Source organism: Mauremys reevesii, linkage group 13 (assembly GCF_016161935.1).
Source record: "Mauremys reevesii isolate NIE-2019 linkage group 13, ASM1616193v1, whole genome shotgun sequence".
NCBI classification, from domain to species: domain Eukaryota; kingdom Metazoa; phylum Chordata; order Testudines; family Geoemydidae; genus Mauremys; species Mauremys reevesii.
Window position 1 is genome coordinate 30,574,075 of NC_052635.1, and position 13,775 is coordinate 30,587,849.

The 13,775-nt window shown below is 45.4% G+C and overlaps 1 protein-coding gene across 4 annotated transcripts in view; it reads left to right on the forward strand.

Moving 5' to 3' along the window:
- The window catches only part of RIMS4 (regulating synaptic membrane exocytosis 4), a 75,477-nt gene that overhangs the window by 46,167 nt on the left and 15,535 nt on the right, over positions 1-13,775 (forward strand). For all 4 annotated transcript variants that reach the window (XR_005587805.1, XR_005587806.1, XM_039498385.1 and 1 more), the window contains exon 2: positions 1,280-1,421. Coding sequence is in view for 2 of the 4 variants with exons in the window: in XM_039498385.1 (XP_039354319.1) it covers positions 1,280-1,421 (142 nt within the window). In the remaining 2 variants the exon portion in view is untranslated. The remainder of the gene's footprint in view (positions 1-1,279; positions 1,422-13,775) is intronic.

Here is a 13,775-nt window from a genome sequence, read left to right on the forward strand (position 1 = left end):
TACCCTAAAAATGGTACTTCGAGGGCTGATGTTGTCTTGAACCGGTTCATTTCACATACAGAAGCACTCTTCATAAAGTTGGGGTGCTTCTGGAAGTGATGCCACTTAGCAATGTGCAGTTCTCTCAGGGTAAGTTGACTGTTTTGAATACTTGCAAGCATTTTGGTCGCACCTAGGAAAATGGTGCCCAGAGCTGGTAGAGGACATTGGACTCTGCCATCATTCAGTGTTCTATAGGAATACCAAAGCAGCCTGGTGGGTCACATCTACTACCTGAGTGTTAACATCCAGAACATTCTTATACAGGCTTATGGGTGGGCACCTTTAAAAAAGATTCCCACATTCCAACTCATTCAGAGAACTTGCAGCCGACATCGATATTTCAGGATAAGCATTGTATGTAGGCAGAAACTTGTTAGCTACCTAACAGCAGCGAAAGCAATTAATGTTAATGGTGTTCATTATATATTCATTATATAACATAATTCATTCTGAGAAACGCAGACTGCTAAAGAGAAGGATGCAAATAGCAGCTGTTAATTTCAGAGTCTTTGAAGATTAACCCCAAGAGGAAAAGATAATCACCAGATTCGGATTCCCACCCGACTTGAGCTGAGGGCGTGTGTGAATGTAGTGGCCCTTGCTGTGGGCTTCTCTGCTGTTTAAAACCCCTCTGAGTGGCCTGCATTGGGAAGCCATTTTGGAGATGCCGTTATGGTCTCTTATTGCTTGTGCCTCAATTGTTCTCTCCTTCAGAGTGTTCCTAGTCCTGTAGAGCCCCTTCTCTCCCCTTTGATCCTTCTGTTACTGTCCTGGCACTATGATTCCTCGGCATTCCTCACAACTTGAAACAGTGGGGCAGATTTTCAAACATATTAGATCCACAATTTAGAACCTAATCTCTGCTCATAATTGTACAGTGTGCATACTAATTGGGCAAGTCCACACATAGTTTGGCTGTGTACATGTGTGTGTGCGCGTGCACGCATTCCATTATCTGATTTGCATGCTCAAAGTAGGCTAGCAATTACATTTGCATTTTGAATGCCCAACTGGGTATCGAGCTTGTTTGAACATCAGGCCCGTTATGAACAAAGGTGAGAGCTACAGGCTTGAGCGTGACAAAATAGGAAAAGAACGAAGTGCAGGGTGGTTTCTGGATTCCAGGAGTAATTCTCTGAAAGGCCTTCCCTTGGTTCTATTCGATTGTTATTCTGCAGTGTTACCATACATGCTCAGAACAATAGCTGATTGCCTGTGCTGTCTCTCTTGTTTGTAGACGGAGATGGCCGGAGACTAAAAGGTGCTATCCAGCGGAGCACAGAAACTGGTCTGGCTGTCGAAATGCCAAGCCGGACGGTCCGTCAAGCCAGCCACGAATCCATTGAAGACAGTATGAACAGCTATGGATCTGAAGGAAAGTAAGTCAGCAGGGGCCAGTTGGATAATCACTTCTGGAATGCTCCATTCCCCCTAAACCTATTTCTTCTTGCATGATAAATGATACATTTGTCTGACTTACACATGCTGTAGGTGCATTGGCAGGGAATTCAGTTACTCTAAGAGTCAGAACAGAGCAGTTCTTTCCCTGCAAGGTTTGCAAGTAGTTTTGCCGTTTACACACTTCTTTTAGTATGCTCATGAGTGTGAACTGAAGAGGATACCCATCACTCATTACAGACTTGCCTTTAAAAGAAAACTCTCTGGGGTGGTTAAGGTAAATAAGATTACAAGTGTTGATGTTTATAATGTGTTACATTTCTGATGTCTATCTTCTACCACAAACTCATTAGAGGGAAAATGATTGTGTCAGGGGATGGAAGGGACATATCTAGCAAGATAATCTCTAGTAAATAATTAAATACATGTTATACTCTTGGAAGTTTTAAACGTTTGGTGTCCGAGTTATTGTCTTCGGGTGATATATTTAGAAAGCTTTCTGGGTCTGCAGAACAGTGAGAGCATGATACGCTGGATTTGGCCCTTGCAGCTTTGTGACAGTACAAATCTTGAAGCATAGAGAAAACAGGCCAAAATTTTGGGGATCTGAGTTGCTTGAAATTCTGATTTTGTTTTTGCATGGTTGAGGCAATGTGTGGAGATGATCACTTTCTATCCAGGGGCCTTCCAAGGGAATCTTTTTGGGAAAACTCTTCTGCAGTAAGAAGGGGGCCTTGTTACATCAGATTCTGTGCACGTGGCTGCAAGAGCAGTAACTGACTTCACAAGTTCACAGCATGTAACTAAACTCAGCTTATGTTCTGTTTAGATGTGCTACTGAAGTCTGAATTGGGATCAAGTATTAACTACCAACTGTGGCTTCTGTCTGTCCTATCTGTCCATTCATTCCTGGCATTCCTAATGAACCCATCACTGAACTATGTATGTGCCTGTGTAGACCAAAGGCTCTCTAAAATAAATAATAATTAAAACGCTGTGATGAGAAAAGTAACAATTTTAAGGGAAAACCAAACTTTGATATATCAAGAAGGATAACAGTGGGAACACTACACAGCTCTGCATCCAGGGCAGAAATAATTAGGAGCTGTCTCTGAGGCAGAAATCTTGTCACTCCAAAGCTGTGGTGTAGTTTATCTCCTCTGTGAGGACCTCCCTCCAGGGAAATATCCTGCCATACTCCCACAGCCCTGCCACTCTTGAGTTCTACCTTCACTCCAGACTAATCCGGAGGATTAGAGATTAAGCCCTGTCCCTTGGCAATGCAGGCTGAGAATCTGCTTTCCCTGCAGGGCAGGATTCTTTCCTTTACATTTATGCAGTTTGGCCTCTCAGGAAGGCTGTACAATCCTTTGGGACATCTGTGCAGTATTATTGCATAGCCATGGCCAGGCATTGGTAGAGAAATAGAAGCCTCTTCCAACAAAAATATTGTACCTCGGTAAATGCCATTGTGCTGTGGTGTGCTGCACATGCAAAGGAAAATAACACACAACTATAAGCTTGGTCTAGGAAAATAAATCCCCTCCTGCAACCCCCATGTATTTGTTAAAGCTGCTATAAAATTCCTGTTATAACCATTTTTTCTCAAATAAGAAGTCATAATGTTCTAGAGGGCTCTGCTAGGCATGGGATAGCCCTCCCCATACTCCTCTGGAAAGGGTGATAAATGTTTGTTGTGTGTTTTTCTCAGCTCAGTTAATTGAACTCCTTGAGAATCCCCCCAGGTATCTGCAATTATCTGTCAGAAGCACCAGTGACTAGCAAACAGGTTTGAGAGCACAAAGAGCCCATAGGGCTGTATGTGCTAGAAACATGTTGGGATTTTGGATTATTTTTAGCGTTCTTGTTCTTAACAAAGAAGAGACACGTTTGGGGAGTTGTTTAGAGAACCAGAAATTTAGACTCTCTTAAACCAAATCCATTTTTGCCTCTCTCGCAGCCTGCAGAACACAATTACAACAGGAGAAAAGGAGATTCATGTGACCACATTAGCTCTGGCAGGGTTTTCTTTAGTGCTTGGTTTCTTACTGCTACAGACATAATGAGGACAGAGACCGTCTTAGCCGAAGGCCTTTAACAAACCAATCTTTAACAAGATAAGATTGTGCCACTATTTCAAGCCGTACATCAGTATGCAAATTCTTTCCAGGAGGTTCTAGGCCCATTCTCCAAAAGTGCTGGCTTTGGAAACTCGGAGTGTATTTTCTATAATCCTCCATGAGGGGAGGACTACCTGGAAGATCTCTTAACAACAGCCCATTAATCCCCAGTACCTTTCAGTCCGCAGGTGAAGCTCAGGAGTTTTCTTTTTCCTGAAGGAGGGAACAGAATCTCTGCTCTCAGTAATTTGGAGTTATACATGCTTTTAAAAAATAGATTGATGGCTCATTTCGCATATATTTAATTAATTGGGCATGTGGCTAGCAAGAGTTGTACTCATCTCATTTCAGATCCAATAGAATTACAATGGTAAATTTTCCTTTGTGTAAAATTCTAAACGACCTAGTTTATAGTGGGGATTAAGTGTGACTATCACTGTGTGTGAAATCCAGATGATTTCATTTAAAGTTGTGTTAACCATATTCTTATATATCTTAAAGCACTGTTGGGTCTAAAAAAGAGGTGCTTACCAGAGCCTTTATAATGGCGGTCTTTAATCTTTGTTATCTGAAAAAAACCTCACTTATTTAATCTTTTTGCAGCACGGTAGTTGTGCTGTTACCAATAAGTACTTTGAAATAATTTTCAAGAGAAATTTTCAAAAATAGGTATTTGAAAAGGTCTGGAAGGAGGAGAATTATCTGTTTCAGTATGTGCCCAGCATACAGTGTCCTGAGCAAATGGATCAGAATTTGGCTTGTGTTTGGAACTTACAAACAAACATCTGATAGTTTAACAAGGAGCAAAGAAATTCAGGTTTGAGCCTGGTCCCTCCATGCCTTATCTTGACTCTGCTCAAACTCCGTTATACCGGGGTTTTGCTCCCTCTGAACAAAATGATGTTACACGACATTCAGGAGGGAAACAGGGACTTGTAGGAGCTGGAACTCTAGGGGTGCGGGGGGGGCAGTGCTGCATCATTCCCTACCTTGAAGTGGATTCCATTATAGACAGGGTTTACAGTTCAGTGGCTCTCAGCACCGCCACTATACAAATTGTTCCAGCCCCCCTGCAGGGACTGTTACATAACTTCCTGCCAGCCATTTATTTTTTAAATACTATGTGAGGACACACAGCCCTGGAACAGAAGATTGCCGGTGGCCAGAGGCTATAATGTGTGGTGCTTGTAGGCCTTGTTTTTGCTAACTACTGCTGGGATGATTAGGTTGCAGGAAGCAAAGGTGATTTGCTCTTCCCAGAAGAGCTCGGCAGGTGGTGACTAGTGAAGGTGCAGAAGAGTGATTGTGTAATATGTGAGGAAATTAGCAAGCCTGTCCAGCAAGGACACCTTGTCATTTGCCATGTCTTCTCTTTAAAGTTTTGACAAATGTGGTATTGAGAGAATATATCTAGATGTATAATGACAGGGAAACCCATCCCAAGCAACCACTCAAGGAACTGGAAAATTTCAGTTGCTTAATAGATGTAACTTTGTAATGTAGTCAGAGTAGATTTGAATCCAGTATGTTTGAGGCTACTTTGTGGTGGGATACCAGGAGCTTGCCTAATAAGGTGGGTGGGAGAGGTCTCTTGTGCATATTTCACTGAAGAACTTTTGATAACATTGTTAACATGGCCAAAAATAATAGAACAGAAGGAACTTGCAATACCAATGGAGAACACTGTTACAGAAAACTAGCTGGTACATCATGCTGTAGAAAGCTTTGCTGCAGAAAGTACTAGGGTAGTTGGTGGGGAGAGGGCTATGGATCAGAGCTAGAAATATGTCAGCAGAGCTTGTGGAAGAGCTGGCATAGAGCTCAAATAGCAAAGAATGTTGCATAGCTAAATAGAGATGCCTAAACAGAGCAGTGTCATTACTTCAAGACAGTATGGTGATGGGTTTTATGGAAAACCTTAAGACAGATAGGTGAAGTGAAGGTTCCCAGGGAAGAAAGAGGATTCATGCTGCCTAACTGGACATGTTCCAAAGAACTAGTCTCTTGTAGCAATTCAGGCATGCAACTGACTAATAATGTCCACTGTGTGCTGTCAACATTAAAATGAGATAGTTTGGGTTAAATACTACAACCTAAACAAAGAAATTCTGCATCCTGCTGAGCTGACAGATATTCAGCTGGTCACTAAACTAGATAGAGATTATAAAATCTGAATGCTGGGATGCCTTAAAAATGAGCTAGATTATTACACAGAACCATGGGCATAGTTTGGTGGGAGCAGATGGGGTGTTGCCCCTCCCCCCCCAAAAACCCCAAAACCTGCAAACCTCGGGCAGGCCATGGAATTTGCCTTCCTAACGCATAGCCCCATTTACCTGACTGGAGCTGCCTGCTCAAATATAGAAATCAAACTATGCCTATGAACAGCTGGGATGCCCAATTATTACACAGGACATTTCTGTTTCATGGAAACTGGGAGGCTTGGTGGAACCTCCTGAAATCTTCCACACCTCCAATGAAGGGATGATGTAGCAGCATTCTCAGTCTTATAGGAAACTTATCTCCTTTCCTTGAGAAAGACAGCTACACATGCTTCTTACAGTGTATGAAGACAGAAAGAGAGGGATGACCTGTGTCATAATTGAAGCTATGAAAGAAAGTCTTAACTCAACTCTAAAAAGTTAACTGCTGCATTTATTCTGTAGTGTGGTCACATTCAGGCAACTCACTTATTACTGACAGTTTACACTGTGTGTGGGGGGGAAGAGTGGGATGTTTCTTTAGAAAATGATAGTTTCTGATCCTTGCAGCATCCTGTCTCTGAACACATGCCATTTCAGAAGGAGTTCTCTATTTTATATTTCACATTGCATACAAAACAATGGAGGAGCCTTTAAAAATATATACTTTGAGACATTCCCTTTTAGGCTGTGAGAAATATTGGAATCCTAACCCCCTAGTGGAAAACACTGACTGTAGTATCTCTGAGTAATGTTTTCATGTTTAAATAATGAGGAGTCCTTGTGGCACCTTAGAGACTAATAAAATTATTTGGGCATAAGCTTTCGTGGGCTAGAACCCACTTCATCAGATGCATGGAGTGGAAAATACAGGAGCAGGTATAAATACATGAAAGGATGGGAGTTGCCTTACCAAGTGTGAGGTCCGTCTAAAGAGACAATTCAGTTAACAGCAGGGATACCAAGGGAGGAAAAATAACTTTTGAAGTGGTAATGAGTGGCCCATTTCAGACAGTTGACAAGCTTGAGTTGTGGCACCTTAGAGACTAACAAATTTATTTCAGCATGAGCTTTCGTGAGCTACAGCTCACTACTTCGGATGCTGTAGCTCACGAAAGCTCATGCTGAAATAAATGTGTTAGTCTCTAAGGTGCCACAAGTACTCCTGTTCTTTTTGCCGATACAGACTAACACGGCTGCTACTCTGAAGCTTGAGTTGATCACAAGTAGCCTGTTGCTTGTAGTGTGTTAGTGAATCCATGAAAATTACAGAAGGGAGTGAAAATAGCCTTTGTCTAAATATGCTGTGGCTGTGTAACTTCACTGAAGTTAACCCAGTTCCACCAGTGTGAACCAGGTGTAAGGCCCAGGGCCCAAAGGGGAATCACTTCCTCTCTTTAAAAAAAACCAAAAAAAAAAACCAGGAGTACTTGTGGTACCTTAGAAACTAACAAATTTATTTGAGCATAAGCTTTCCTGGGCTATAGACTAACACGGCAGCTACTCTGAAACCTGTCATTATGCAAGGCACTTCCTCTCTGTTGGTTTTAAATTCAGGCTGGATATTCTGATCCTGCAGAGCTCACTGAGTCATTTGATTTACATGGCTGAAAAGAGTTGGGACAGACCTCATGAGCTGGAGGGTGGAAGCCCTGATTGTGCAGCATGATATGGACCCTTTTACACCAGTGGGTGGAGCCTGGCATGGACCCAGTGGGGTGGGGCTGCCATGCTGTTACAGAATATCCCCATCGTTGGGGGGCTCTCTGGCACAATGGCTCTACCCCAGGACCCTACACGGGGCGGGAAGAGACTTGCTGCAGCTCTTTTGTGGTGGCATAACTGCCCATGTACGGCCATGTCACAGGGTAACATAGGGCCCACTGAAGGGATCAGACACCCGCCCTACCTGTGACAGGCTCAGCTAAGGAGAATGAGCCAGCCCAGACCCACCTGTGGATTGTTAATTGCCTGAGTGGCCAGGAGGCACTTAATTAGGTAAGGAGCAGCTGAGCCTAATAAAAGGCTCAGGAGGTCCCAGAACACAGAGAAAGCTCTGGAGGAGAAGAACTTCTCAGGGGAGCTGTTTGGAGAGCTCACTAGAAAAGGGGATCTAGGAAAGGTCCCAAGAGAGCTATGAGGGGCAAAACCCTAACGGGAGGCTCAGCCACAGCAAAAGGACTTTACCGACAGAGGCATGAGGACCAGGTTGTAGGGGAACTACGCACTGCTCCAGGGAAGAGCTGCAGAGGCCAGGGAAGGAACCAGTGGTGGATTAATGATTTTGCCTCCCATAGGCCCTGAAATAATTGTCACCCTGCCCGCCCCTGGCCCTGCCCCGACTCCACCCTTTCCCTGCCCCCATTCCAACTCCTTCCCCAAAGTCCCGCCCCAACTCCAACAGGACGCGGCCGCACGCTCACAGAGGAGGCGAGCTGGAGCAGCGGAGCTTCTCCGTGGGTGCTCAGATTTGCCGCGCTAGGCCTTGTCGGCTGGAAGGAACCCTACGCCGCTGGAAGGAACCCTTCCTGAAGGCAGGAGGCCTGACTCCAGAAGAGGGTCCTGGGTTGTGAGACTCTTACACATGAAAACCCTGAAAGGAGTAGAAAGGAGGACTCAGCTGGGGGCTGTTTGACTAAGAATACCTGAACCCTCCAGCTAGGATGCTGGATTGAAGGCTTGTTTGCATACCATGTTTGGCTGTTGATTAAATAAGCAAGACCCCTGAAGGGGCATGGTTCACTATCTACAAACCTCATTGAAGAAGTTATTGATAGTCCGTAAGAGGAAACTGAGGCAGAGACACAACTGAAGTTCTGCATCAGGGTCCTCCAGTGGTGAGTGCCTGCCATTAATAGGTCATTGCAAGCTGGCACAATTTAGAGCAGTGGCTCTCAACCTTTCCAGACTACTCTATCCCTTTCAGGAGTCTGATTTATCTTACATCCCCCAAGTTTCTCCTCACTCAAAAACTACTTGCTTACAAAATCAGACATAAAAATACAAAAGCGTCACAGCACACTATTGCTGAAAAATTGCTGACTTTCTCATTTTTACCATATACTTATAAATCAATTGGAATATAAATATTGTACTTACATTTCAGTGTACAGTATATAGAGCAGTATAAATAAGACCTTGTATAAAATTTTAGTTTGTGCTGACTTCACTGGTGCTTTTATGTAGCCTTTTGTAAAACTAGCCAAATATTGAGATGAGCTGATGTATCCCCTGGAAGATATCGGCGCACTCCCAGGGGTACACGTACCCCTGGTTGAGAACCACTGATTTAGAGCACCCGCCAGGTTGTTCTGAGTTGCACCAAAGGCAAAGCAATTGTCTAAAAAGAGAGTTAGGGAGGCTCAACTGTGAAGAGAGGCGAATGGTATATTCCAATGGACACTGATACTCAGAGTCAGGACTCACCAAATGGGGTGGAAGTTGGAAAGAAAGAGCCCAGAGTATGTGAACTGTAAGAGGGCAAGTGCCAGCTTTTTTATAACTTAATGACAGCACCAGGTGCACAAGATCCCAGAAGTGATTTAAAAATAGATGTGAAAAGAGGTCACAAACTCCACAGGGACAAGAAAAGAAATTAATGATGTGTCTTTCCAAAGCTGGCTGTGCTGGGAGGAGCTCTGCGTACTTAATGCATAACACACCATGCACTGGGCTGAGGAGAGGAAGAGCGTGGCTGTACTCGGGACAGAGGCGATAAGCTCTGGTGCTCTGGATTTTCTTCGAACCATTCATTATTGACATTGGCGTTGTCCACCTAACTGTTCAAACCACTATCCGTTCCCAAACAGGCTTTGAAAAAGCAGCTCAGGAATTTGAATATATTTAAAGGGAGATGGTCCAGCAAAGAAGGAATTGTCTCTTTTGGCAGTGAAGGGCATAAAACTAGCAATGGCATTTGCTGGGCTATGCACAACATCAGGTGAACACAGGGGCAGGTGGTGGGCCACTGGCGCTGCATCAACAGTTGGCCTGGGGCCTTTTAAGCCATACCTACACTGCACTAAATAGGACAGATTTCAGATGCACCAATCTTCAGGATAGGCATGCAGCCTGCAGAGAGCACCGGGCAGACTTCTAAAGTCATAAGGTGTATAACTAAATATGTGAATACAGGCTTAATTTGTTCTCACAATTATTAGGATCGTGTGCACAAATCATGTAATTTTGCACACCTGAGTTCTTACAAATGTACTTCTGGAGGTACATTTGTAATCACTTGCACATGTAATTACTCCATTTGCAAACCCAACAAGGGTAATTAAATACATATTTTGCCAGTACATTGCATACCTAACATCTTTGCAAATCTGTCTGCCAGAGTACTAACGCTGCATGGCTGTTTGGATTAACATGGTGCATTGCATTAGAAGTCTAATAAACTAAGCCTGTGTCTGTGATCTTGTCTCCCTCTAGTGGGTAGTAACAGCAACTGTAATAGCCTGCCGTTTACAATTAAACAATAAATCCGGCTTAGCTGTCTGCTCCAAAAAAAAAAATGACAAGTGGGTTTTTTTACCCACAAAAGCTTATGCCCAAATAAATCTGTTCATCTTAACGGTGCCACCGGACTCCTCGTTGTTTCTGTGGATACAGACTAACATGGCTACCCCTCTGATACGGTCTATGCCAGTGATTTTCAACCTGTGGTCCGCAGACTATGCCTAAGATTTCCAAAGTGGTCCACACTTCTTTTCTAATATTTTAGGCGTCCATAAATGAAAAAAGGTTGAAAACCACTGGTCTACTCCATTAGCCCAAGTGGTAGGGGCTTGTGCTTGTGGCGTTGAATGTTCCAGTATCAGTACTCAATAACAGCCATGGTATCATCATATGCACGGCCATGGTTTGTTCTGCTTGTCTCTCTGGTCTACACCTCTCTATTGAAGATTACTGCAGCCGTGGGTCAAACCAAGCTGCCCCTCGATCTCCCCTGATCACACAGAATAGGTCCTCCCCAGTGCTGTACATGCCTGTAGGTCAGTGAAGGAGTCAAGTTCCGTGTGAAAAATCCATCAGCCCTAATTTCATTATAATGCCACCATGACAAAAGGGTTCTAGTCAGTGTAAATGGGAGCAGAGGACCGTGGCAGAGAAATGGATTCCCGTTTCTATTCAGCCAGCTGGGATGCAGCCATGTTCAGGCCAGCCCTGGCTTCAGCTCCTGCACTTGCCTGTCTAAAGGCTCTCTGCCAATCTTGTGAAAATGCTGACAAATGTCACCTGACAATCTTTGCATGTGTTATTTTGCAGCATGAGCTAGTACTGCAGCAACAACCCTGCTCTGCCTGGTCCCAGGGGCTTCACTAGTTATAGCAGTCACTTTGCAAGTCCAATGAGAAATGCTACCTCCTTATTTCTGGCAGCTATTTTTAGCAGCTTTTTGTTGGGTTTGGAGAAGAAAAATCAGCACATTATGTGGTCAGAGCTGATTTGTGGCCTTTTCCTCTATCTAAGGTGGAGGGTCTTTTGTCAAATAGCATCTGAATTTGAATATTGAATGGAAACAAAAGAACCCCATGAGTTCATTTTCTAAACTGTATGGAAAATATGCTGAAGTTGACACATGTCAAAAAAAGAAAAAGTTATGATTAATTAAACAAGCCCCGTTCTGCTCATATGTCACAGACTGAGGGAAGGAGAGATTGTGACAGTAGGGTAGAGGGTTTCGGAAGGAAAGTGACTCTTCTCCATATCCGCTGTGCTTGATTTGAGAGGAAAGGAAATGAGGCCAGAGCTGAGGCATACTCAGCGAGGGGATAATAAAGCCCTTTCAGATTCACTCCAGTGTGTGTGAAAACCATCTGCTGGCTGTAACCCAAGCTGGAGCTGCCTCTTTTGTGTGAGGTTGGCCTACTTGTAAACCGTGTCTCTCTGCCAATGCTCCCAACCTGAGAATTCAATTGGAAAGATTATTGCTGAATCAAGGGCAGTTGGAGAGAAACAGATGAATTTCTTCAAAGGACTGGTAGGAAAAGTCAGCTGCTGAGTGCCCTGTGTACTGTGAAGCAGCAAACAGCAGGGGGAGAACTCTCAGGAACAGCCAGCCTGAGTTTGAAAGACCAGAGCCATGAGTGACTAGTCACACTTGAGCTGTTCTGGGGCTGCTGTCCATTTCAGAAGGAGGAAACGAGGGAGCTTTCAGAAGTGCTTTGGTTCAGTCCTGCAGGTTTCAGAGCCACACTGCAAGTTCCAAAGAGAAACTTGTACTGACCCAGGATATGGATGCATCTCAGTCTGCTGCAGTACCTGAGTTTAGACCCTAGAATAGATCACCCAGGTGGCGGCCAACCCCCTGGCAGGGGTAGGTCTTCTGCTAAACTGTCCATTGGTGCTTCACAACCCTGAGTTTGACAGCTCCAAGTGATGATTCTCCCCTGAGAGCAGCGGGACTGTGCATCCCTTGCTAAGTTTGGCATCTGTTGCATGTCTTCCCAAGAGCTGTCGTTTGATCTGAACTATGGCAAAGGAAACAATTTGTTCTCACTTACTCCACCTAACTTTCTGCCAGAAGAGCCCAGTGGTTTCCTTCCAGATGCCAGTGCAACTTCTCAAGCTGCTGTATAAGCACTGGGGCACATACAATACATCAAGCCGACTTTGAAGGTCCTTATTTTAGCAGATTTAGCTCAGTCCTTGCTGCAGATCTTTCTTCTCAGGCTTGCTAACTTTCTAGACAGCTTTATTTTCTTCTCCTCTCCTGTTCCCAGGCAGAAGTCGTGGCTTGAGGCTGCATAATACTTTTCTAGGCAGGAACTATTGTTTTGTCCCAGGATTATTGCCAACGCCCATGGGGACAGAAGTGCTCTTACGAAGTTCTCACCAACTAGCCTGAGTGCGAACACCAAGCATGGTGCCTCACTACTGTGGGTAGCCACGCTGGCTTCCCTGGGACATACCGCCGGCAGCTCGAGCATGCTGGGGTCTCATGCGCACCCATGTAATTACTCCGTTCCCCATTCCCCACCTCCAGTGGCAGTTGCCTTTTGACAAGGCAAGAGGGGGTGGCTGATACCCAGGTGCAGCGCCATAGGCATAGGCTAGGGCTGCGTGGACTTGAAGCAGTTCCAGATTGCGTGGAGTGGGTGGGGACAGTGGCCAGAGAAGACCACCATGGGAACAGGCAGTGACTGGGGACCCTGTGTAGATTCCAGCTGTGGGAGAGATGGCAGCATGCAGGACACAGTTGCTGGGCAATCCTGGAGGAACACCCAGTGATGGGAACAATAGCTAAAGCAAGAGAGGCAGGGATGCCGATTTCCCCCCCCCCCTAAACCCACGTGTCTCATCCGGAGAGGGGAAATCTCTGCACTGGAAGTTTTACAGCCACAGGGCTGCTCACAGGGGCACCCTCAGCAATTTTTTCACATGGGGTGCCCGACACAAGGTGCCTCAAGGGATTCCGGCTCTGAGTTTCTTCAACAAAACTCCAGCTCAGTGCAAGGAAACAAAATGGAATCACCCATGGAGCCCCATCCCTCAGCCCTAGGTAAAACCCTCTCATGTCTGCCTCCCTATGGCACCCTCCTGCCCCTTTCCTGGCCAGCTCCCCCGTCTGAGCACTCCCCGCAGCTCCCTGCACTTGTAGCAGGGCTTGAAGCTGTCACTAAGCAAGCTTTGGGGGCAGAGCAGAGGGGATTCTGGCTGCTGGAAGTGGGGTTAGGCCAGGCAGGCCCCTGGTGGGGAGAGGTGGCACAGGAGCTGGTTCTCTGGTAGTGGCAAGGAGAAACAGCACTGGCCACCCTGCTGTCCTTTGAGGTTTGGCCCTGCAGCCCTCTGTCATGACAGGATGACAGGGCCAAACATGACTGAGTAGCATTGTGACCTGGTGCGGGGGGGGGGGGCACAGTGCCCCATAGCTTTGGCTTCACGGCCCCTCCATCATGACCTGAGTGGTGCTGTGACCCACATGCACTTACTCAGTTTTGGCCCTCCCACCCCCACCAGCCACTCACTACTCCCAGTAGTAACAGGGCCGGCTCCAGGGTTTTTGCCG